Consider the following 25,732-nt stretch of genomic DNA (forward strand, 5'->3'; position numbering starts at 1 on the left):
TCCCTGCCTAGTGAGACACGTTCAGCCCCGGATGAGGCTGTTCCCGTTCAGCTCAGGAGCTTGTCAACACTGAAAGCCAAATGTCCTGACTGCTATGAACAGGGAGCTGGTGTGCATAAGCAAGACAAGTTTGTCTCTTTTGACAGCTGAACAACCCTTCATCAGCCCCGTAAGGGCTTCGTGATACTCTTTGGGTACAAAAATTTGATGGGCAGATGAGAAACCATGGAACGGAAAGAACACTTGTTAAATTAACTCTGCTTTACTAAAACACTAGATGTTGCTAGATTCAGAATCGGAAGATGATACCGCTTTGCTACTTTTAGTAGTTTTACAGGTGTGTAATGGAAATGTAGTGACAAAAATGTATAAAATCATAAACTGAAGTCCTTCAGTTATTAGATATTTTTAAGCTAAAATTTATATTCCAAATTACTTAACAGCTGTATTTCTCTAGAGTGCAGGGAACATTTCACAAAACATTTTATTGACTAGAGAGAGATTACTGGCAGGATTTTAGGCTGAGTCTGTCTAAGCCTGAGAAAACAGTAATCAAAACCTGTAAAATAATAGTAATTTCCTTTGAGGGCATTCCACACCTCTTAGGCAGAGGAACACTTTATTGTTCCCATTTACAGTATGTGATTTATTCTAATGTGAGTTCAGCTGCACTATTTGTACTTTGCTGGATCACGTACTTAGCCTTGGGCTGTGTTTCGGTCAGTAAGGAAACACTGTTTTGAAAGTTGGATTTGTATTCTCTTTAACTCTATCACAACTTTGGTACACACAACCTACATTTGCCCATAGACATAAACAAGAAAAACTGCAGGGACACAAACAAACAAACAAACAATCAAACCCCCAACCACCCACCTTAGTTAAAATTTAACTGCTTCCAATGAAATCTGAGTTTTGAGTCAGACTTCAAGAAAGTGAGCAGTCTTGACTTCGGTCAAGAAAGATGCTAGTTCTTCTGTATAGAAAAAGCACTGAAAATCTGGCTCCTTTAGTTTATTGATTTGAATGTAGATTTTGCATTTTCAGCTTAAGCTGGTATTGTAACAATGTACATGTCTAAATTACTGGTGATGGGATAGCAGTGAGCACGTACTTGGCTATGTATAACTCCAAGACGTGGTCAGCAAGAATTTATCTAGTGAAACTTGGGGCCATCCTGGGTTCCTCGTCTTCCATGAACGTAAGGAGTACTTTTATTCTGCTGGAAAACAGAAATGAGATTTAACACCTTACGGAGACCGCATAGCATTGGGACTCCCATTTGATTGCTGCAGGGGGGTAGGACGTGTTTTTAACGCCTGCTGTTCGTAAGCGCTTACCTGTGCTGCTGGCCAGGCACCGGGCGGGTTGGCGCGCGAAGGGAACACCCCGCCCCTGCAGCTCCGGCTGCGGGCGGGAGCCCGGGGAAGGGGGGGCCGGCACCTGCCGGCCGCCGGGTCGGGACCTTCCGCCTGCCAGAGCCGGGAGCTGCCACCTGCGGCCCGGCCCCCGCCTCCCGGCCGCGCCCGGCCCCGCGGGGCGCCGGGGCGGAGCAGGGCCCGTCCCGCCCCGCCGAGCCCACGGCAAAGTTGTGTCGCCGGGTCTGGCCGCCGCCGCGTCCCGTCCCGTCCCGTCCCGGCCGCGGGCAGAAGATCCGCGCCCCCGGCCCCGGCCGATGGATCCCTTGGCGGCGGGGGACGAACTGTCCCGCCTGCGCGCCCTCTTCCTGGCCTGCGACGCCAGCGGCTCGGGCCGCATCGAGCGGGAGGACTTCGCTGCGCTCTGCGCCGAGCTGCGGGTGCGGCCGGCCGAGGCCGAGGCCATCTTCCAGCGCCTCGACAGCGACCGCGACGGGGCCATCACTTTCCCGGAGTTCGCCCGTGGCTTCCGCGGCGCCACCCGGCGGCGGCCCGGCGGCGGCGAGCCGGAGGGCGAGGAGGAGGAGGCGGCGGCGGCGTGGGCCGCCGCGGGACTGGAACAGCCCTGGAGGGACTTCGAGCTGCGGCTCGGGGACGAGGCGAGGTACATCCCCAGGTAAGGCCCGGGCCCGCCGGCGCCGCCGCCCGCGCCCCCCCCGACCGCGGGGCGGCGGCGGCGGGAGGGGTGGCCGCCCCGGTGCGAGCGGGGCTGCCGCCGCGGGGGCGCCGGCGCTGAGCCTGTCCGCGGGAAGCATCGCGGCGGCGAACCGCCCCTGCCCTTCTCCGGCAGGAGAGCGTCCCTCCTGGCAGCAGCTTGCGGCGGTGCTGATGCAATACCCTGCTGGGGACCGGCCCTCCCGGAGTCCGGCCTGACCCCTCGCCCGCTGTGCTTGCGGGTGTATGGAGCCCTCCCCACACCTCCCCGGTTCCGAGGGTTCCAGCTCGGCTTTTCCAGCGTGCGGCCGCTTGCTTGCTTCCTCTCCGCTGCTCTGCCAGGGGCCCACGTGGGAAGATGAGGCCGGTGAAACGCACGGGATGCAAAGCGCTGCCGGCTCCGCAAATGAAACTTTCTCCCCCCCGCTACCCCCCGACCAGCCCCCAGCATCTTTCTTGCACCCCTGTCGTCCTTTTCCTGGTGAAGGCAGACCAACACCGCCTTTGCCTCCAGGTTAACCCTGTTCCTAAGTACGGCTCTCGGGCCGAGGAGCTTGCTGAACTCCGTGAGAGCCTTTGCCCTCGATATCGGTGAAATGAAGACAACTGATGGTAGCTTAGTTTGGGATTAAACCCGATCACCACGGGTCTGTCAGTACCGAGCCGGTTCCGGTTTACATAGGCACATTTTGGTGATGCGCAGTAATCTGCCTGAAACCTCAGGTGCTAAACATTAATACGAAAATACTGGCTATAAAACGTACAGAGTGATTCTGCTTCATTTAAAAATTGTAATTTAAGCTGGAAAACAAGCAATCTGAGTTTAAGGGCTTGGCAGCTAGTTAAGAGGCCGTTAAAAAAAACCCCATACATGGATCTATTCAGAGAGACTGTGTCAAGTTGCAGCGGGTCCTGGCTGTGAGGTCCACAGAAGCTAGTAAAAAGCACATTAGTTTCTGTATACCTTTTGTAACAATTGAGTCAAATGTGCTGTTTGTTGTTTTACAGAGCATGGATCAAATCATTGGCAAATTTTTATCATACCAGTCTGCATATAATACACCTTAAATTTTTATCTACACCCAATAATTTGGTTCTAGCCACTTTTAAAAATGTTCGGATTGTGAGATGAAAAGTTTCTTCAGAGAATTTTTCAGTTACTTAACCTGCTGCTCATGCACACAACTGGAGTCGATTGTTCTTTTCTTTTTGGACTGGAAGGGTAAATAACATTGGTTAGTCTTATTGGACTGCTCCATTTAGGACAGATCGGTAACTTCATACAGGTCTTTCTTACCTAGTTCCTGATGCCTTCCTTGCTACATACTTGCTTTCTACAGAATGACCAAAAAAAAAAAAAAGCTGTTTGAAAATTTGTAGAAGCAATTAATAACCTAAAGCCAGACAGAAACTCGATAGGAGATGGAAAAAATCTGACTCATGAACAGTGGTAGCTTGTGAAAGCATCTGTCTCATTTTGGTAATAGGCCTATCTCAGTATCCCGGTTACTATGTTTGCAGCAGCAGTTTGAATATAGTCCAGTTGTTTGTCTAAGAGGATGGTAGGAAGAAAGGGGAATGACTTTCGTTGGCTTGACTGTGCAGACACGTCCTTTAGGTTTTTTAAATTCACGATGACACAATTAACATGTTGTGATTCTTATACATCAAAATTGCAAACAGAACTGAATTTTGATAGTTAAATACATGTGTATCAGGTGGACAGTATTTGATGTAAATGCTTCCTATTCATGTTCAGCTTTACAAATAGCTTTGAACATCCTTCACAGTTGGCTGTATTTATTAGGTGTGTGCCAACGTCAGCTGAAGAACAGTGTGCCCTTTGTTTTCTTGTTCTTTCTCTTTCCTGTCCTGAAGTGCTAGAAGCAGATCTGTGTTACAGTTCAACTTTTTTCCATTTGTGGCCCACGTCTTTTTTTGTTGAAATGTATGTGTTAAGTTTTTTCCATGTGAGTAGTCCCACTAGAATCATTAGGACCACTTGTGTAAGTAATGAATATATTGAAATCATTTGAGGACTCTGGGCATATGAGAGATTTTAAGCAACAGAGTATAACAAAACCATGTAAAGTACAAGCTGGTACTTAAAAAAAGTTATTTATCTTTTTATTTAAATTATTTATTTTTTTTCGTTGCTTATCAGTTCAGTTTTTTTTAGGGAAAGGCAGTAATTTGAAAAACAGACCTGGCTTGCAACACACCTGTATCTTCAATACTATAAAGCAGTTGGTGTCTTCACACTGTGGTTTATTACTCTTCATATGTTTGCTGTAACATTGGCATTGAAAACCATGAGAAAAGTAATTACAAAGAAACTTCTCAAACCCAGATGAGTGGAGTTAGTTGTCCGTATTTTTTATCTTGATCATGTGTGGATTTTATGTCGATCATTTTGGGGTTCAGTCAGTCCCTCAAAATGCTGTGTCTTCTGGCCCCAGTCTAGCAAAACACTGGCACATGTGCTTTGATGCTATTGTGGCTTATGTGGAGAGAAACAAGGCATAGCAGATGGAGGTGGTAAGATAAAACCAGGGCTGAAGTCAAGAGAAAATTACGCACTAAACACCTGTGGTCACTATCATTCCTGAGCTTGATTGAGTGCCCATGGAAATCAAGGGGAAATTTTTCACTGATATCAATACACATGGTTCAGCCTCTGTTCCTGCGACTGAGCTTTTCAAAGCCATAAATAAGCCTCCATAATGAGGTGTGAAACCCAGTAACAGATCAATATCCTGACCCAGTCCTCAGTGTGGTAGCAGACATCAGAAGCAACATTGTTTACTGCCAGGTACTGCCTCGTTCCAGGTACTAAAATAAGCATATACGATAATAAGTGTATTTTGAATTTAGTTAATTTTAGAAAAGATAGTTTTATGATGGGATGGATCCTTCCTCTCTGCAGTTGGTGTATCAGTTGCACAGTTCTGTTAGCTTATACTTTAAAACATCCAAGTCTGTACTAGAGCTATGGTTGTATTGCTTGCAGTTAAAGAGGAAAAGTAACATCAAGGAGTTTCTTTTCAGCCTTGCTCCTTCCCTCTCTGTCTGAACAGGTTTTTGGGACTAAATTCAGTTAGATTTCTTGGTAAGGTGTTCACTGTGAGTCAAAGTATTGTTTGCCTTAGTCTTTACACATGCTCAGTGGGCAATTGTGCCTCTAGCACAAAAAAACTGGAAAGTCTTTCCAGGCTGATGGCCTAATATAATGTGTGAAGTCAGATTTTTGTGGAATTGCATAGAGGGTTGGGTTTTTTTTTTGGCATTCGTTTCATCTAAAATGCAGCTACCCTTCTGTGTTCTTTATTCAATCAGGTATAAAGAGTAATTAAACACAAAAGATTGCGATGCCTTTGGTTTATGTGTAGTGAATTACCAACTGGAGTATACCTGTGTGAGCCATAGGAGATCCATTGTATTGAGAACTCAGGCATGTTCGTTAGTTTGTTCCTCTAAGAAGTATTTGCAGTGATACAGGAGTAGACAAAAAAAGAAACTTACCTATTTGGTGCTCCAGGCAGTGAGTGCTCCAGTGTACTGCCCACACTGGAAGGGTGTAGCCCTTGACTGTGATACTGGGTGTTGTGTTCTTTTTTAATACTTGGCCAACCTCAGGTCTCTTTGGATGTCAGTGGTAAGGTTAAAAGGTTCCCTCTGTGCTCCTAATAGGCATGTGCTCCTTTAAGCATGTGGGAAAGTCTCCTAATGGCAATGCTTTTCCATTCCTCAGCTTAAACAAAGAATGGTCCAACATCCACTGACACTTCAAGAGAAAACCTGTACTTACAAATGCTGTGACAGTTATTTGTGTCTGTAAATTACAGGCAAAAAACTTCCTGGAAAACAGATTTTGAAATTTTAATGTCAAAGATTTTCAATCAGAAGGAACAAAGACTTGGGACTGTGTGTGCTGTGTGCGTGCGTTCTTGTGTATTGTGGAATCCTTTTAATCTTTAATTTAATCCTTTTAATCCTTTTAATTGCCTACCAGGCAATTTTTGTGTGATATTTGGCAAATTGGGTAATCTGATTGGAAAATTAACTAAATTGATTTGAGCATGAATGGGTGGATGAATCTGGAGAAGAAAGTTTGTATCCTATTTTGAGTTAAATTCTTCTGCTTCTGGGAGTCCTCATACTTCATTGCTTCGCTTTTTAGTTTTGGGGTCTGTTTTACTTCTGTGCCTTGTACTTTGGGCCAAGCTGACTGTTCGTCTGACTCCAGTTTCAGCACTGCCAGACTGTGAGATTTTATGCATCGTACAATTCCAAAGTCTCCTAATGTGATTATGATAACCGTTTGCTCCCAATCATGTCATCTGGAGCTGTATAGAAAATGTGGATCTGGGGGACGTGATAAAATGAGGAAAGAATGCTGTTTTTAACATGAGCTACTTAAACTATGAAGGCAGGCAATGCTCATGGGATATACTGCTGTGCTACAGCAAAGGAGAGGGGCTCTGCTGCATAAAAAAAGGTCCAAAGCCTGTTGTGCTCTTGCTGTCATGAGCCAGGATGGATTTTTGCCAGAGTCAATACAGAGCGCAGCATCAACTCTTGTCAGCAATTTGTGTTTACTTCCAAGAGATGATGAGCCATGATATCAGCACTGGAGAGATTTCCTTGGAAGTCGAAGTGTGTTCCCCGGAGACGGGATAAAGGCAAATCCTGAGGAGAAACAAATTCTGGGTCTCCCTTTGTCACAGTGCTAGAGAGGGGATCTCTGGTGTAAGAATGATGTCTTGTCTTTTAATACGTCTCACGACTGGAGTTTGACAAATGCGCTCTGCTGGAAATGTGATGGGTGCCCTCTGTGAGCTAGAAGACTTTCTGAGCTGTCTTAGGTTTTACTGCTCTTCTGTTTTTCACTTTAGCCAAAACAGCATCTGTGCCAAATAACTTAAGCGCTGTAGCATTTGTTTTCCTGGTATTTTTGTGTCACATGATCATTTGTCATAACCATATCCTTTGGAGCGTTCTCCTTTTCCACAGTCTTCATCTTTCCCTCCTTGTCCCACAGTCTTTTTTTCCACTTCTGCTCCACTGGCTCCAAATCACACCTCTGTCTTTAGGAAGGGAACAGTATTTATTCCTTAGAAACATTAAAAATCCCATCCCTGGGAATCAGGTCATGGCCAGGCAAGAGCAATCTGCAATCTGGAGGTTGCAGATTTGTTTGTCTTCTTTTAAAGCAGCCTCCTTCTGAAGGGGCAGCTACAGAAAAAGAAAACGTGGTATTAAAAAAACCCATAGTGCTTCAGGTTGAGAAATACCTCGAATTTTACACCATGTTAACGTTTCATGTAATCTGTTTTTCCTCAAGGCACTTAATCTAGGAGGAAGTGTTAGGCACTCAGCTGTGACAAAAGTAGATCCTTTCCAATTTGAAACAGCTTTGGTCAGTCTTTTCTAGTGGCTGATATGATAGCATATCCAATGTGTCTGTTTTTCAGAAAAAGGTATTTCTTTATCTCTTGGTGGCACACATAGGCTATTGGTCTTCAGTGTAAGGACAATCATCAGATGTATAATGCTTGTTCTTTCTCTTGCTCTGACCACCCAGCTCAGACCTTCCCGGCTCAGACCACCTTATACTTCATCCCTTCATGCCCATACCAGAACAGAACTGCTACAAGTGATGAGAGTAATTTTACAAGCTCACCTACAGTGGGAAGAGAGCATTAGAACAGTGTTCTAAAACATAGGAATGGGAGCATATTATCAGCATGAAAACAAGTTTAAGTGTAGTGGTGATTATCTTTGCTGTTACCTGCACCTACAAAAATAGAAACTGTATTTTTCCAGTGTTTGAAAGGTGTCTGGGTCAAGAAAACAAAGAGAAAGTGTTTGGGAACCTGAAGTCTGCAGGTAAGAACATGGATAAGAAAGAAGATAGACGTGAAGACAGAGGCCAGTAATTGGCAAGGGATGGTGTTGAGAAAGATGTGGATGTACACAGAAGGACCTACAAAAACAGTCCTGCTGGAGAATGCTTTTGTCTAGTTTTCTTACCTCTCAATATAACCTTCGCCCAGCTAAGCCTGACAGCCCAGGCGCAGCTCCCGTCTGAGTGAGGTTTTACCTTGTTTTGCTGCTTGTGCTCCCCAGAGTGCTCTGCACAGGGGGCCCCGAGATTGTGCTGGTCACCTTGTCAGTCTGCACCTTTCTAAAGCAGACCCAGGTAAACATATGCGAAATAGCAATGGAAGAAACACTGAATCTTTACCATGTGAATGAGGGAAGGTGGTATTATAACATCACTAGCACATCTTTGATTTCCTCCAGTTTTCCATTAGCTTATTGCACTTTGTACATCTTTGGTGGAAAACTGTACAGAAAATACCACCCTTGGGGTCAGACTAAGGGGCCCATGTAACATAGCACCCTCTCTCTGGCAGCTACATAGGGAACACGTGTAAGATACTGAGCAGCTGTAGAGTTGTTCTTTGATAAATTCCATCAGCTCCCTCTGAGCTGCATTCAGAGTGCGGATCGTTAGGCAAACGGTCACTGTACATTCAGCAAACCAAACAAATACTATGAATTGGTATGTATTAGCATAGCTCTGTGGGTTAAATTAAATTATGCCATTTAATATAATCTAAATATCTGATATCTCTAATCCCACTGTTGTTTTTATTCTTTTTTTTTTTTTTTCCCTTTCTTCTCCTCCGCCTGTATTCTACCATGGTATTTTAAATCTATCATATTACAAATTACGTTATCATCAGGGCAGTTTTATTTTCTTTCTGTAATTCTCTCAGGAATGCTCTGAAACCATGTGAATACAGTAACTTTGCTTAAGTTAACTCTTATGTGAAGTTGTGCAAATATTCACTAATTACACTTACTAATTACTAATTTTACAGACAGCTTATGTTATAAAACATTTGAGATGAGGTAAGGTAAAGCCAGAAGAGTACTTGGTCAGAATACTATACTTGTTTGGGTACTAGTGTTTTGTGTCTGTACTTTGTAGAAGCAGCAGAAAGGCATGCATGGTAGGTAACGTAACCATAGTGCTAGATGGTCCAAAGGGACACATTCTTACATGTTGTTTATCAAAAAGTGCTCTTTCTATGCATTAATATTTGTGAATGTCTATGGTTGTGTTAGTGTGGAACTTAATAAATCCATTTAAAAGTGATTTCAAGATTTCAAGGAAGATCAATTTTAAGGGGCAAACATGAGCATTTCTGATGAATTTTGCTGAGACTGAAGTAAACATTCTAGTTGCCTTTTTGCCCAGCAAAAGGACAGACTATTCAGAGTTCAGGAGTCAGCTTGGTGAAATCCATTTGTGAAATCTTCCTTGATAAATAATTTTGAATAATAATAATTGATAATAATTTTGAATTTGCAGAAGGAAATAGGCATATATTCAAGGGGAGATGGAGACAAACAAACTGGGCAATATTCATTGCAACTAATCTGTCCTGCTGCAGTGGTATCACTGATATTTACGAAAGCATGTGAAAACAGAGGAGTGATTGAAATACGGAAAGAGACAATTCAGAAGAATTCCTCTCATAATCATCAAATACTTACTGCATGTTAATATAGAGTATATATAGCTGCATCCTTCTATGCATCTATAAAATATTATCACAGTGTGCTTGCTGCTAATTCATCATGGATACTTGGAGTGATTAAATCAATAGCAGTCTTCCCAGTTCATGAAAGTGTATTACTTCTTTCTGAAGGCATAGGTGATTAAGCAGAGCCACATCAATTTTGTTGCATGACTTTAATTTCTCCTCTTTTTTTTGTTGCTTCAGTAGTTGTTGAGTCATGTTTTTAATTAAGACTTTCTGTAAAGTTGCCATAGAAGCACTCAGGTAAGTGTTGCTGAGAATTTCAGTGGCCGATTTTAATCTAAAAAAGCCTTCCAGGCCCTTTCCAGGATCCTGCACAGCTGTGGTTGTATGGGTATTGTTCTGCTTCTTAAGCCTAAGTACTGCATCATAAAACTGGGTCACTGAGATATTTTGAATCGATCTGGATGGTATCTGGTCACTGGGTTAAGGAGGAATAATAAATATAAAGAGGTTTTTGTATCACAGAGGGAGAATAAACTCTCACAATAACTACTTTGTGCTTCTGACTACTGCATGTTAAAGCAGACTTAGCTGTATGGCAGAGGCTCAGCAGCACAGAGATGCTGATTTCTGTCCTCAGTTCTGGTATGTATATTTGCATACACTTTGAAAAGAAGCTGCAAGAGGGAGTGGCTGTGACATTCTTGTAAACACAGCAAAAGTTGCAGAAATACATTACAATATTCCACTAAACATGTCTTCTGCTCGTGGCACAAAATACAGTAAGCGAAGGCCAGACTAATTGTTTGATTCTCTAATCAGTATAAGACACTGTACCTTCAATTTTGCTACTCCATTAATAATCTGTAAGGTAGGAGGCCTCTGGTATTAACATTATGCATCTGCTAGTTTTGAACACAGGATTTGCAGTATGGTTTTGAGGTACAGTGTAGCTTTATGGATGTAGCTTCATTTCATTTAAAGGCAGCAGCTGATTAATTAATTTTCCTACTGTTTGCTTGCTTTCTAGGAAACAAGGTTATTAGTAAGCATCTTGTTGGTGAATTTTAAAGGAAATCTAAAGGAAAAAAGAAAATTTCAGAACACAGATTTCATGTTTGTATTTCATGTTTCTAAAAATCATATATGTTGACCTAGATTGTGCTGATTTTATCTGCCTTGGAAGACTGATAAACTTTGTCCATCTCACTGTGCCTAGTGCCATTTCTATTTTACACATGACTCATTTAAAGGACTGTGTGTATATTGACACTGTTTGAAGAAGTCACGTTCTTCAGCAGCTAATTCTGGATATGCCCAATGTCTGCTTTTATCTGAAGTTTGAAACTATTCTGGAATAGTTTATTGGCTGTATTGGTGAACAGTTTGCAGCTCTGAAGGACAGCTGAAGTGCTAGGAATTTATGAAATTCAGCATACGTTACCAGCTCTCAGTCCAACTGTCAAAAATAAATGGAATTTCAACCAGAGAGACTACGGAGGGACTACATTTTGTAATGTTTGAAGTACAGCCAGGCTCCAGCTTCAAGCCTACCCAATGTTAATGGAAGTGTGGTAGGAATTCTGTAAACGGTAACACCTTGAGACACTGAACTTATTGTTTGTCCAACTGTGTGCACTTGGAAATCAGTGTCTAAAGGCTACAAATCTGTTGTTCACTTGGCATTTAATTGAGATCTGATGAATCCAAACCTCAGGCTTATTTTGTGATATATGCTATCATCCGCACCGTTCCAAAACTCTGTTGTGCAGTAAACCCTTTAGCGCAGAAAACTCATGTTTGTCTGTATGTACAGAGTGAAAGGAGGGCAGACTTTAAGTCTACAAATTTTTGTTTTGTTTTGCTTTTTCCTAGTTTTAATATTTCTGGTGGTGCTGATAATGTCAGTGTTGTTTTAGCACAAAGTTAAGGAAAATGTCCTTAACAGTTTTTTAAATGTGAATTATTAATTCAGTAAACATACATTTGGGGAGTTCTTTAATGATATATTATTAATACATAGTTCGTAGCATCTGATGATCAGATAAATCTGTGCATTATTGTGACTGTGAACCTTGACATTTCTCTGTTTAAAATGTATTTTGAAAAAGAAATTGTGTGCATACATTGGAAGAGATTCAGAGCACTACCTTAAGTTTAACTTAACTTCTGGAAATACTGAATACAGCTAAAGCATTAGCCTTTGTAGAGCAAACCCTTTGCAAGACAGAAACATGTATGTACACAGAAATGCCCCTGGCATCAGTAAATCCATATCTCTTTGTGCTGCTGTTATGTTTCTGTATATTGAAATGAATGTCAGCATTTCGGCTAAAAACAGATTTTACAGTGTCCTGAAATACTTCATTTGTTTAAAATGGGAGTCTGAGCTATAGTAACAGTTATGGTACTGTTGTAATAAAATAAGTTATACCTTCAGTGGGAAAATCACATAGAAGCAGCGGAGTGCTGCAATGTTGATAATATAAGCTGTATAATTGCTTCAAGTGGAAAAAAATGCAGAGAATATACATTGATTGTTGATATCATGCATATGGTGAAGGTATTAAAGAGCACTACCTCCTTAGAAGGTAGGGAAACATCAGCTATCTAACAAGGAGGATCATTAAATCAGAGTTTAAGCTTTCCTTAACAACAAAAAGAGGTCATGTATTTGTGATGTGTTAGATATGGTGTTAGACTAGAACTTGCAAAACATTATTTTTGTTTGCATTTCTGCCACTGATGTGCTGTATTTCCTCATTACTGGCCTGCTTCCTACACCTTTCTAGACCTGATCTTCCCTTTTCCTTTTTTTTTCTCATTAAGTTCATGTTCTGTCATAGAGTCTACGTGGCAACCAGCTTCAGTTTTCCTTGGGACTGCTAAATTCTGTTATAGAATTTTCTCTGATGTATTGCCTTGTGGTAATCCAGATACTGGAAGCTACCTGGCATATAATGCAAGGGATTACATGGCGCTACTAGTGGTATGACCAGAAATCAGTGCTTTTTATGTAGTAACCTGTTTAATAATGTTTTGGAGCTACAGCTCCCTCCCTGCCATGACTGGTACAAGAGATGTAAATACTGGAAGTCCAACAGCTGAAGGAACATCAAACTTTTTTTTCTTGAAGGAGATATGATCACCTCCCTCTCTTCCCTTTAAACATCCATTTTAACTTAGGTGGTTGGTATTCATACCCATTTTCATTTCTTGTGCAGCCTCCTAAAGTTGTAAACTTCTTCACAGATTATAATTAACATTAGAGGAACCAACAAACTTGATACACATTATGGGTTACTCCAGTGGCATGCTCTTCAGTACACCATGAACAGAAGAACAAAAAATTTACTTAAGCTAAAAAGTTTTTTCTACAGTAACTATATTAAAGTAGAGAAGCAGGAAGGGTGAACATCATTTAGGATAATTCAGGCATACTATGCTGAATGTTCAAACTCCGTATCCAACTTGCTAAATGTTAAAAATATGCAAAAAGGGGAATACCTTAATGTGTAATACATTTTTCAAACCCATTATAGAACATGTTTCCAAGTAGCTGGGTTAAAATGGTATCTCTCTTTTTCAGACAAGAGCAGGTCAGTGTTCTGTATCAGAACATACACATAGCGGAACCAAGATTAATCCAGGCGTACGAACATGTCATTAAGAACTTCATCCGAGAGATCAGGCTTCAAAGCACAGAGATGGAAACTTTGGCCATCGCGGTAAAAAGGTATAGTGAGTTGTGTTTCTAGTTCAGTTATGCAGTTACTTGTTCCTCTATCACACTTTGTTGGGTTAAACTACTGGGAATTACTGCCAAAATATGTCATGTGGAGTATTTCCATAAACTGAGTTTAAAGGTTAGTTTCTATACACACACATGTGCATAAGCATATATAGCAGCTTGCAAATGATTCCCTGTTCATATTTTGGATAAGTCCTGGACCAAATTTTTGCAGGCTCTATTCTTATGTTTAATGTCTTAAAACATTTTGACTCCTCTTCCTTGGCTGTAACTTTGAGTTTTAGCATACATGACCCCTATACTTCCATTTTAGAAACCATATTTTTGCTTCTTCAGGTTCAAGGGGTGTATTTACTTATTGTAACTACTCGGCATTTGCAATCTCACATCATTACTGCCAAAACCAAACAGATTAGCTGAGGACAGAGATCTTGTATGTGTGGGTGATGGAAGTTGCTGTAGTTATTCGTTTGAAGTCTTTTCATAGGATAACCAGAGGGGCCTTTTATCTCTGTAACTTGATTTTCAAAATGCAGCTGTGATGTATTTCATACTAATCATCAGCTGTCAGCTATTATTTAAAATCTAATTTGCCTGTATCTTCAAATTAGTTCATGATTTTCGTTCCCAACAATACCAGTTTCAAAGTCTGGGCAGTGTTAAACTGTTTCCGTGTCTGTCTGTTTAATTGGTTTCAACTGAGGTAGGCAGATATGTTTTACACGTTTCTCTCAAGCCAGAGGGCAACTCCTAAGAGAGTATTTACTTTTAAATTTTAGAGCTCAGGATAAAGCGGCAGTTCAGCTCAGTGAGCTGGAGGAAGAGATGGAACAACGGATACAGGCTGCAGAGCATAAAGTTAAAAAGGAAGTAAGTATTTTATATTTACAGAATTTCCTAATTAGCAGACTCTCAGTGGTCTTAAGCAGGATTGATGGCTAGGTGTGTTTTTGATCCTGATGGGCTGACTCAAAGCTGTCAAAGGCAGGGCCTGGATGAAAAGAAGCTATCCATGAGATTGAAAATGTGTTCTCCTTAATGCTTTCCCAAAGAGGAATGGCTGCTCAGATGTAATAAACCACAAAAAAAAAGTCTTTCTCTTTTGTGAGAATATGCTGGCCTAGAGGAATTTGTTTCTGAGACCAGTATTGGAAACAGATTGGAGAAAATGACCTTTCACCACAAAAGAATGGAATCTAGTTCTCCTAGTAGATGAATTTAAGTAGAAATTAATGCTTAGATCATTTGTTCCTAATTTGTGTATCTGCCTGGAGTGGTGATCTTTCTTTTCCACATTCTCATCCTGCAACTATATTTTAGAGAGTTATAGACATAACAGAGGGTAATTGTGATGACAGCGTGTGGGGGCCTGGACCTCCCAAAGTTGATGGGAAATTTTGTTCCAGTGTGCTCAAGTTTTAGCTGTTGTTTAAACCAGCTTGCAGTCTTGATGGAAAAGTACCAGAATCTTCTTCCCCTTACCCATTGAAAGATGTATTAGAGCCACATGTGGCTGTGTAATTCTGAGCAGAAAGCAGTACAGTAAAACCACCCTACCTGTGTTGCCTGCTTCATGTTTAACTGTTACTAAATTCACGTAAGATAAACCTAACTTTCTAATGTGCACACGAATAACAGTTTGTGAAAATGTTCTACTGTGGACATAAGAAATGCATTAATTAAAACATATACTATGGGCATAATTATTCCTTTATAGGACACACAATATACTGAATGTCTGTACTTTTGGTATGGGTTCTTTCACCAAAGCATTTGCAGAATCAGAAGCAACAAAGTGCAGCCTGCCAACTTGCTGGTTTTAAATAGTTCATGGTAATTGATCTGTGAAGGTAAATGGTATTCTAACAGATTTGCTTCAAACCGCATCTTTTTCTATACAAGAGGAAACACTCCTACCAAACCGTAAGTCAGTTGCTTTCCTAGAAACACAATATAATGACGTAAAAATGTTAAAGATACCACCCCAGAAAAAAAGGTGTATCATAGTATGTTTAATTAATGATAATGCAACTCTCAGCAGAAGTAAACTTTCCATTTCCAGAGAGACTAAGCATTTATGTTTACAAAAGAAATACATTTGCCCTGGAAAATTTCTGTTCTGCAAGAAGTGATAAATCACTGAAAAAAAGCCCTGAAGACTTTTTTTCACTACTGTAAAAAGGTGACTGGGATGTGTGTATTCTCTCACTCTGAGAACCTCCACAGTTATGTACTAGCATTATGTAAAAACACATCTGGTATGTATTATCCACATCTAGTTTGCGTTTCTCATTCTAAAAAGTCCTCAAATTGTCACCGAGTTGCATGGATTGCGATTTCTCTGTTCACACCTAGCTATAGGTATGAAAGGTGGGCTGTAACTTGTTTCTCACAATGTTCTTTTCATTTTCACTCCTAAATGTTCCCTTTAGCTCATAGCTCCACATACTCCACCTACGAAAACACCCTGAGAGTAAATGTAAGGTATTTGCTTTGTGGGTTTGTACTAAGCCATTAATCTTAATGCCTGTACTCAAGGCTATTGTTTGTCAGCGTGATCTCACTCACGCCACGGTGACACCTGCCTCTGCATGATAGTATCTGCAGGTTGAGCCTATCCTATATTTTGTTTCAACGGAAGCAAATAGTTACCAAACAATACTTAGGAGTCCTATAGAGGTGTCCACAGTAAGAGAATCCAGCTTAAGCCGATTACTTTGCTTATCGTTTTAACACAAGGATGACAGCATCATCTATAGGAAAGCACTGAATTGTGGGCCATGTCCATGTCTGTCTTTTCCATGTGAAAACTTAAGCTGCCTCATTGGCACCATGTATCACTACTGCATTCTGGTTTCTTGTGTTGTGAAACTGTGCACTGAAGTCCTTGGGGAGTGACTGGAGTGAGTTAAACACATACTCATCTGTAGCACGTGGAACATACCATTCTTATCATTGTGCTTGATGTAACTTCCTTTCAAAATCTCTGTTTTGATTAAAATAAAACTCAGAATAGTGTACTTGGTTTGATATTCAGACCAAGTATCATATGAAACTAAAGATGCTGTCATCAGCGTACCTTTTACTGAACTTGGGCCTGTAACATTCCAACACTTGCACGTGAAAAAATAAAAAAAAAAAACAAACCACAACCAAACAAACAGAAATAAATATGTAACTGATGGTGGCACAGTAATGCTATTACTAGCACATTGTATAATAAGCCATAGAAGGCTGATTTGAAAAAAAGGATGTAATGCCCTGATCTGTGTGCGGGTATGTATGTATACTTCTATATATGCAATACAGACCTAAATTTATGTACCAATAAAATATGAACACTTCTGTTTCAGTTTTTTATTTTAAGACATTGAGAATGTTAAGCACAGGAGACTGACATAAATAACAAACCCTGAATTGACCTGTATCTTTGCTTCCACCTTACCATTTTATTTCTATGAATATTTCATACACAGACTGCAATTACAGAATCAGAATCTGTGAATCTTAAGGAAGGCACAAGTTTATGTAATGGAAAGACAGAATTACACATATTAATCTAAGGAGAAAGTGTGTGGTTTCCAAACTGATGAATGCATTTTTTAATAAACTTTTGAAACCTGTCTCAACTTTTAATGAGATTAAAAATATTGCAGGAGAGGCGAAAAGCTGAAGAAGCACTAAATGAGCTGAAGCGCCAATATGATACCGAAGTTGGGGATCTTCAGGTGACAATAAAAAAACTTAAAAAGGTAAATGAGTTGAAGTCATGGTGAGAGTTTTTAAAGTGTTTTAAGAGATGCTGACCTTACGAAGTGCCTTCCCCAAGATGGGTGATCATAATTGTAGCTTTTGAATTTAATGTGTATTAGTAAATGGCAACTGCAAATAATTTTTTAGGTGGTTGTTGTCATTCTGTGTTGTTGTATTCATTCTGTGTAATTTACTGAAATACTTAGGAAAGGGACCAACTGCTAGCCAAATTCTGTTGCTGAATAATTTTCTAGGTCCATCAAATTGTTAACACTGCAGTTACCTAGTCTTGTATTTGATACATTAGAAGTAGTCTAATATATTGCCTCCAAGTATTTGTAATTTATAGATTTAGATGAAATTGGCAACCCAAATATAGTAATTTACAGTAATATAGTCCCTTTTAGCAGCTAGTACATGTCTCTCAAATGTTAATAGTAAAGGTGGGTTTAAGCTGTAATTGTAAATTGATATTACTAATGGAATTAGTTATTACTAGTGTGAACCTAACTCCAGCCTGATCTTTTCATATGATACCTAAGCGTAAGGTAAACTGAAATCTCACATATGAATATTGGTATGGGTTATTTTGTAATTTGGGTTTAATTTTGACATTAGTTTTTGCTATAAGTTTTACCAGAATTATAGTGACCAATGAGGATGCATTTTCATTTTTTCATATTGAATTGCACTTAAAAGAGCATTGATAGAAATGGAAATTTCTCATAAGAAACATGAGAGCTTGTAGTACAAATACTACACAGATGAGGTAGTATATAATGTTTTTTATGTTAGTGGGGATATATCTGTTTATATCTTCTCAATAACTGGCCTCTCTGTCACTAGTTATGCATATTCATCACGTGCAGTGTGCAAAATGCTCATTAAACATTTTTAAAATATTGTTTAAAAAATTGTATAGAAAACTAGTGATTTTTAGAGTAATGCTGCCTACTCACACCATTGGGAAAACTCTGGGTTTTAAAAACTTTAATAGCTGTAAACCATTTTAGACGTTATTTAATATGATTTCCATTACTTTTTTTGTACTTTGAATCAGAACAATCAATAACATACATTAATTGTGCATTTTTTTTATCCTTCTAGCTGGAGGAGCAATCAAAAAATGTAAATCACAGGGAAGATGTGGTTGAATTAAAAAAAAGAATACATGATATGTTGCTGGTGAGAGATGATTATCATTAATATATTAATTTAGCCTCAATTTTAGCCTCTGCAATACAGATTTTTTTTTTGTTTGTTTGTTTACATTTAGTACTGGTAAGCTCCAAAATAAACTTTTAAAGTTGTTGATAAGTGTATGAGGATCTTTAACTTGGAAAAAACCCTGTTCTGTATAAATGCATACACATTCTAGGTATAACATTTAGAAATGGCTTGAGATGATATAGTCCCCTTTTTCTGTAACTGAAATGGAAGAATAAAAATGCATGCTAATTTACTGAATTCTCTGTTGATTTAGAGTTCTTTCATTTTCTTTCCCTCTCTATGCTCAGATTTTCTAGTGTTTCATTTTTATTTAATTTTTGTGCTTTTTATTTTACCATTATAATATGTCAACATTTTATGCAGGTGACTATGACAGCTAACATCTAATATCTTCCTTTTTTAAGGAAAATCAGAAACTTAAGAAAGATCTTTTAGAAGCACAGACAAATATAGCTTTTCTACAGAGTGAATTAGATAGCTTGAAAAGCGAGTATGCAGATCAGACTTTGAACACTGAGAGGTAAGATATTTCTACATGATGATATTTTCACCAGGGGAAAAAAATCTGTTGTCTGATATAGTTATTACGTATGCAGTTGGTAACTGTTATTTTCTAAATTTGCCATAAATGAAAGGTACACGTTTGACACCATGCAAAGTATGCCATGACTACTGTTCTCTTGTCAGGTTTCTGAAAGAGCAAGTTCTGGATATGATGTGAACTCTTATAATCTTGCAAGGGAGCCCATTGATTTTACTGGGACTTTAGTTAGGAGTAAAATTTATAGCATCAGGCAATTTTTTTCCTCCTTGACTTGCACTCAGATGAATATCTGTATGGATGTTAGGGAGCATAGTTTTGGAAGCCTCCCACATCAGTCTCAACCAGTTTTTTCTAAAGTGAATGAAAGCTGCTAATAGATATTAATTTAAAGAAGTGTAAATTACAGTTTCATTATGTGGCTATCTTCAGATAACACAAATGATATTTCAAGGGGAAGGGAGGCAGTCCATACCGTTATTTTGTAGATCTTTTATTTTTCATTCACAGTCTTTGTTTAGATATAATGGCAGAGATCAATGAAATTACTAAGTGATTTTACTTTGTATAAAACTGCTTTTAACATATTTCAGCAGAAATGTAGACACAGAAAAACTGTATTCAGAAGTATTTTGAAATGGTATCTTTTCCCCACTATATATTTATCACCTCTTATAAATGTTGACTGTTTAGTTTTGTCCTCTGCCAAAAGCAATATTATAAAAATAAAAAAGGATATCCTGTAAAGTATAACTTCTTGGGGTTTTTTTTGCAGAGACCTAGAAATGATCCGAGAGTATACTGAAGACAGAGATAATCTGGAAAGACAAATTGAAATACTTCAGTAAGTTCTTAGTAATTCAGGTTTCTATTAACAAACTTTGTCCCAGCATATTTGGGGGTAAATGTTTTTGTATGCAAAAGACTGGGATGAGATTTAGGAAAAAATACCAAGCAAAAATACTGCAATGGCCTCAATTCTTATAGAAGGTACTGTACTCAACTCTTACAGAAGGTACTGTGCTGCTAACTCTACTGTGTTACTGAGCCACTAACTCTTCATTGTTTTTTCTTTTTTTTTCTTAGCCTCATTGACTTTCATTTCTTTATGATAAGCTGAATGAGATTTGAGTCTAGCCATACTGTTACAAAAATTATTACTTGGCTCCTTTTTTGATTGACTTAACTTCTCCAGTAACTCCCTGTCTTATCATTATATAGAAAGTACTAAGTGTGTGCAGTATTATACAAGGGACGCACAGATTTTCCTTTAAAGGAGGGTCACAATGAATAGGTTTTTTTATATGTTTAGTTAATTTCTTTACCCTAAACATATTTTCTCTTTGAAGCAGATTAATTGCATCTGTCCTTAGAGTCATCTCAGCAAAACTTAAAGGGTAGTCACTTTGTATTTCAGAAATGGCTGTACCAGTTTACCACCCCATAGCTGGGTTTTTTTGTGGCCATTCCTATGGTGTCTTTTTTCCCTTCAGCTGACCACAGACCATGCTACAGAAGTGAAACAGGGTTTCCTAGGCGGCTGCTGGAGGCTAAACTTCACAGTGCTTTTTTCAAGTGCGATCATTGGTTTGAGTACATGACAACACATTTCTAGTTCCATGTTACTTTTTAATGTTTATCTAAAGAAAAACAAAAAAGTTTTTTGATATGTATTTTTTCAGTTTTTCTGTGTGATAAGTTACATGATTTTTAATGTTTTCTTAACTGCTGCAAGTTAAACTGTGTTTCCTTATTAGATCAGCTAATAGAAAGCTACATGACAGCAATGATGGTTTAAGAAGTGCACTTGAAAACAGTTTCAGCAAGTACAACAGATCATTGGTATGTATTTGTAATTTTGTTTTGTTGTACTAGAAGGTTTAAGAATTAACACACCAAATGCAAATTTGTTTGTACTTCAGTGGGTAGTCAGAAAATTGAGTTTTATTCAGTGGACTCACTCTGGGAATACACTTCTGTAGTTGAATTTTGTTAGATTTTACTTATGTTTTGTGAAATCATGGAGTTTTGTCAGAGCACAACTGTTTCCTGAGGTGCTTTGGAAGGTAGTGATCTTTTTAATATGCTATGGCCAAGTGCATCTGATGAGGTGAATAATTCAGCAGTTTCTCTTGCATTAAAGGCAGTATGTTTGTGTTGTGTATCTGGGAGTGCCCTAACACTGAAAACACACTTTTTCAGAAAACTGCTTTCTTTTAGTAGCAAGGTCTTTGCTACTAAATTTGAACTTTTGTCCAGGCAAGTCAATGGGAAAATGAATAGGAGGGACTGCTGACAACAGGGACCTCAGTCAGACCCTATTGGGCTCTCACAACTGTAGAGGGATCTGTTGTAACAGATGTAATCTGGCATCCTCCAAACTAGAGAAAGGAAGGCCTGAAAGTTACAAAGAAATCTACTCTGCCAGTTTGCAATATTGGGAAACCTGTTAAACTCCAGAACTAATGACTGGGCAAGCCTTTACATCATCAGGAAAGCAACTAACTGTTTTAGGAGGGGGTCAGAAAAATGGGCCCACAGAGACAATACTGGCCAGGAAGAAGGAAAATAGAGGTCATTGCCTGTTTCCAGCATACCATACCAATGAACGTGAGTGGCTTTTGCTGATACAGGCTACCAGCGATTCACTGCGGATGCAACAAGAGATACCATTTCCTTCTGCCATGCCCTGAAAGATAAGGGAGGCAGATTACAGAGAAGACAGACGAAACTGTTCCCGGTGAATGAATGTGTAGAGGGACAGCAGCATGCATGAAATACTCTGTCATGTGCTATCGGTTAAGATCTCTTCTCTCCGCTATCTCACTCAAGAACCAGGAGGTATCTCTACTGAAACTAGCTCAGCCAGTGACATTTCCCTTTTCACTTTAGTAGTCAACATGCCATTTTTCTAAATATTACTTTTAAAAGCTTAGCATTTCAAAGTCGTCAGGTGTAGTTAACGAAATCATCCTCTTGGAATTTCCGTTGTCTTTTGAGGTTGAGTGTGGCTAGCAGGTTCAGTATTAAGGCCACAGTGGAGCCTAAATGCTATATGTAATGGGCCTTTTGACATTCAGTCCTGTGTAAAGCATGAGGTTTAATTAAAAATAAGTAGTTGAATATATATGAAAGTACACAGTAGTAATTTTGATGATCCACACTTTTTTCATGACAAATCTAGATGCTTACACTGTGTTCATCAAACTTATTATTCATTTGTTATGTATCTGTCGCAGCGGTTAGCAAACACCTCACCAGGAAGTACCCTTTCTAGAAGCAGTCCTAAATTTAATGGTGGACAGTCACCCCTAAACCCACGGTATGACAGGTAAGCCGTGTTTGCTTTTATTAAGTTTATAAAGACTAGGGCATCACACTTGTCTTAGAAGAGCAAGTATTGTCAAATACAGAGAGAATAGTTCTGTCTGATTCAGAAGGGATGTGTGACCATAGCATATGATCCAAAGTACACTGAAGTCAATATGAATCTTTTCAATGACTTCAGAAAGCTCAGGAAAACTTTTTTCAGTGCAAACCATGAACTTATGGAGAGTTCAGACAGCCTCTTGTTTGGTCTTGGACTGTTTTGATTCTAGTTTGATTGTCAATCGTCTCCCCTCCTTGTCTCCAAGAAACTGTAAAAATCTACTGAGGACCTCTGGTTAGCTAGCTTACTCCATACTTAGGAAATGAAACATTTTTGGTCATATCTTCAGCCTGTATCTGGTTTTCCAATGTAATAATTATTATAAAGGTATGTAGGCCTAATTCTTCAGAAGAATAAACATCCTCATCTCCCACTGACATGCAAGAGTAGTGAATGCACTTGGATATTAATGGGGTAAGAGCCATAGAGAAGAGTAAGTTATCTAAACGCAAATATCAGATGGTTAGAGCTACTTTGGTTTTGTACTTACTGGCTGCAGGTCATTGATCAGAGCTTCCTCAGATCATTGCAGGGACTCTCACTGAAGTCACTGGGCATTGGATCCAAACTCAAGTGCTGTAGCTCATGCTATGTTTTCACACTTTTTTTTTTTTAAACAGCTGGAACTGCCAGCAAAAATGTGTGTCCTTACTCAATTGATAGATTGTTTTGTCTTATTTTTCTTTCAGTCGTACTTCAAACTCTAGAGAGATTTCCACTGGAGTTCTTAGTAGTCTGTGTTTTACATTTTGCCAGAGAGATGAATATGTTTTGTAGGGATTAAGTTGGCTTCTGCTTCACACTAATAATATCCCCATTCATTCAATAGTGTTACTCTTATTCTGCTGTCTCCATGTGAGTTGTGTTTGCTGGCTGTAAAGTTTTGCTTGTCACAAATTGATTCGTTCTGCTGAATGCAGATGAAACCAATCCCCCTCTCTTGGACCCCTCTGTTGCAAATTTTCAGAGGCATCCACTACTAAGTTGCATATTACATTGAGTAATTTTCTGAAGGGATAACTAAAACCTCTCTGGAGGCTTAGTGATGTCCTTTCCTGTGAATATTTATTAGTACCTGCCACATGGTGCTATTCTTGCATTCCCACAAAAGTGAGAAATGCAAGCTACTTTAGATGAAAGTTTATGTGGTAGGAATAAAACTTACACTTAACAAGTGTGACTTACTAGTATCAAAAGACAGAAAGAGGTATGAATGTCCCAAAACCTGTTCATTTTCAGTACTTTGTCTCCTGACATCAGATCAGCATTAAGAGATACTGATTTGCATTCTAACATGTTTTGAACAATTTATATCAGTAGGTATACTTTTTCTTTTTTTTTTTTTTTTAGCTGTATCATACATCTTGGTCTAACTTGCTTTAAGCACATATGAAATTCCCAGCATTGAATTCATGCTTCAGTGAGCTTGAAAATTGCCTACTAAAGACCTTTGTTTCAGGGAATGCCTGACAACCTTAACTTTGTTATAGCATGCACCCTTCCTCTGTATTTCAGTGATTTGGATAGGCTAGTAGGTGCATGAATACAAATAGCATGGATGCTGTGATATTTCACAGCTCATTCATGTGATTATTCATTAGCCTGAAAAGATGTATACTGATGGTGTTGCATGGGACAATGATGCCTCTGTCACCCCTGTTTGGCCACATGCAGGGAGGAATTCTGTTTGACTCAGTAACAGCTTCATAATTTGGTGGTTCTCCCCAGTGTACTCTTCTGTGGTGGGCCATTGCACTGGGAGCTCCCAGCCCCTCTGGCAGCAAACTATCTTTACAAGGATTGATGCTGACCTTGGCTGTTCTAGCAGCTTAGTGCTTCACGTCCATTCCCAGTAGGACAGAGCCAAAGTGGTTCTTTCTTCTCTGCTGTGACTTGGAGACCTTTTCTACCTCACTTTAATTTATGCCTGTCCCTCTCTTGCTGCAGGAGCAGGATAATGATTGTAGCCGTAGTAAACTTTCTTAAAAGATTGATTCTTTAAGATTCACTCTATTAATCTTTCTTTTCTGTAGTTTCAGTTACATAAATAAGAAACTAAATTGTTTTTTCTGTAAGCCATACTGTCATTGCTGCATCTGTTTAAGTATTTTTATATATTACAGCACCCAGAATGAAAATAAAGAAAGGCCTTTGAAGGAAGGGTGAGGGCAAATAAAGGACTTTTGTATAAAACCTTAAGTTTTGTGTAGCCTACCAAACTGTAAGAAAACATTTTTCAGTGACTTCTTCCACCATTACTGATCTCCTGAACTCAGTTACCCCCTTTTCCTTATTTATAGCTGTTACTTATTGGCCTGTTTGCCTTTGTGAGCAAATGCGTTCATTTAAATGAGATATAGTACTTCAAGATCATTTTATGTGTCTTAGGATAGGCCAAAATTAGCTAAACCATCAGCTATCATTTTCTGCCTTTGATGTCTTCATTGTACATAACTTTTTTAAACAATTATTTTTTCTGTGTGTGAATAAATAGACATTCTTACTGAGACTCAGGAAGTCATCATCAATAACATGAATTATATAATTTAATCTGAGTGTCCTAAGAGATATAATTGAAAAAAGAAATTATTTAGAAATTGGCATATGCCTTTAACTGTATAGTTAGCATTTCTAAGTATTGACTATTCCAGAATGGCTTAGATTTTTTTGGGAAAAACAATTGTGGAATAATTTTTTCCCCCCCTCCAATATTTTTTTTATTAGATCATCTCATTCTTCTTGTGTGGATGAAGATTATGATTCTTTAGCCCTTTGTGATCCTATGCAAAGGATAAACTGTGAAGTTGACAGCTTGCCTGAGAGTTGTTTTGACAGTGGTTTGTCTACCCTGAGAGATTCAAATGAGTATGATTCAGAAGTGGAATACAGGCATCAAAGGATTTTTCAAAGGTCACAGTGTATGCAAGAAAGCTTTGGTGGTGATGCTTCTGATACAGATGTAAGTGCCAGACTTACTCCTTCTCTGAGAAAGACCTTTGGTTGGAGACCAAATTAGTTTCTGGTTTTTAAAATTAAATGGATCTTTGCCCATAGGCCAGTTAAAATGAAGTATTTGGGTTACATACATTTAAATAATATTAGTGACAATATTTTGGAGAATGCATAAATAGTTACTCCTCTTCAAAATAAAATGTTTGACATTTTTTGATAGGTTTTTGAGGTAATAACTTAATTTTTGAAGTACACGTGGTTTTTGAAGGTTGTTAACATGCAGACGGGAGCCCATTTTCTAATGACTAAAAAGCAGATACTATAGAAGTAAAATAGGTTTCTATTCACTTTCTCTTTGTATGGTGTGGCACTGAATGAGAAAAAGAATACTCTTAGTGTATACATTGACTTACACAGTAAGTCTCAGACAATTTAGAAATGTAG

At 39.1% G+C, this 25,732-nt stretch overlaps 1 protein-coding gene across 2 annotated transcripts in view; it reads left to right on the plus strand.

The window, feature by feature from the left end:
* Positions 1–1,587: 1,587 nt before the first annotated feature.
* RASEF (RAS and EF-hand domain containing) overlaps positions 1,588–25,732 on the plus strand; it is a 35,702-nt gene continuing 11,557 nt past the window's right edge. For both annotated transcript variants that reach the window (XM_087742493.1, XM_087742494.1), the window contains exons 1-10: positions 1,588–2,034; positions 13,221–13,367; positions 14,162–14,252; positions 17,039–17,134; positions 18,243–18,320; positions 18,770–18,885; positions 19,682–19,750; positions 20,664–20,748; positions 22,146–22,237; positions 25,061–25,295. In XM_087742493.1, the coding sequence (XP_087598619.1) occupies positions 1,676–2,034; positions 13,221–13,367; positions 14,162–14,252; positions 17,039–17,134; positions 18,243–18,320; positions 18,770–18,885; positions 19,682–19,750; positions 20,664–20,748; positions 22,146–22,237; positions 25,061–25,295 (1,368 nt within the window). In that variant the 5' untranslated portion in view covers positions 1,588–1,675. The remainder of the gene's footprint in view (positions 2,035–13,220; positions 13,368–14,161; positions 14,253–17,038; positions 17,135–18,242; positions 18,321–18,769; positions 18,886–19,681; positions 19,751–20,663; positions 20,749–22,145; positions 22,238–25,060; positions 25,296–25,732) is intronic.

This window comes from Nipponia nippon, unplaced genomic scaffold (assembly GCF_047370975.1).
Source record: "Nipponia nippon isolate SJK-2023a ecotype South Korea unplaced genomic scaffold, ASM4737097v1 scaffold_8, whole genome shotgun sequence".
Classification (NCBI taxonomy): domain Eukaryota; kingdom Metazoa; phylum Chordata; class Aves; order Pelecaniformes; family Threskiornithidae; genus Nipponia; species Nipponia nippon.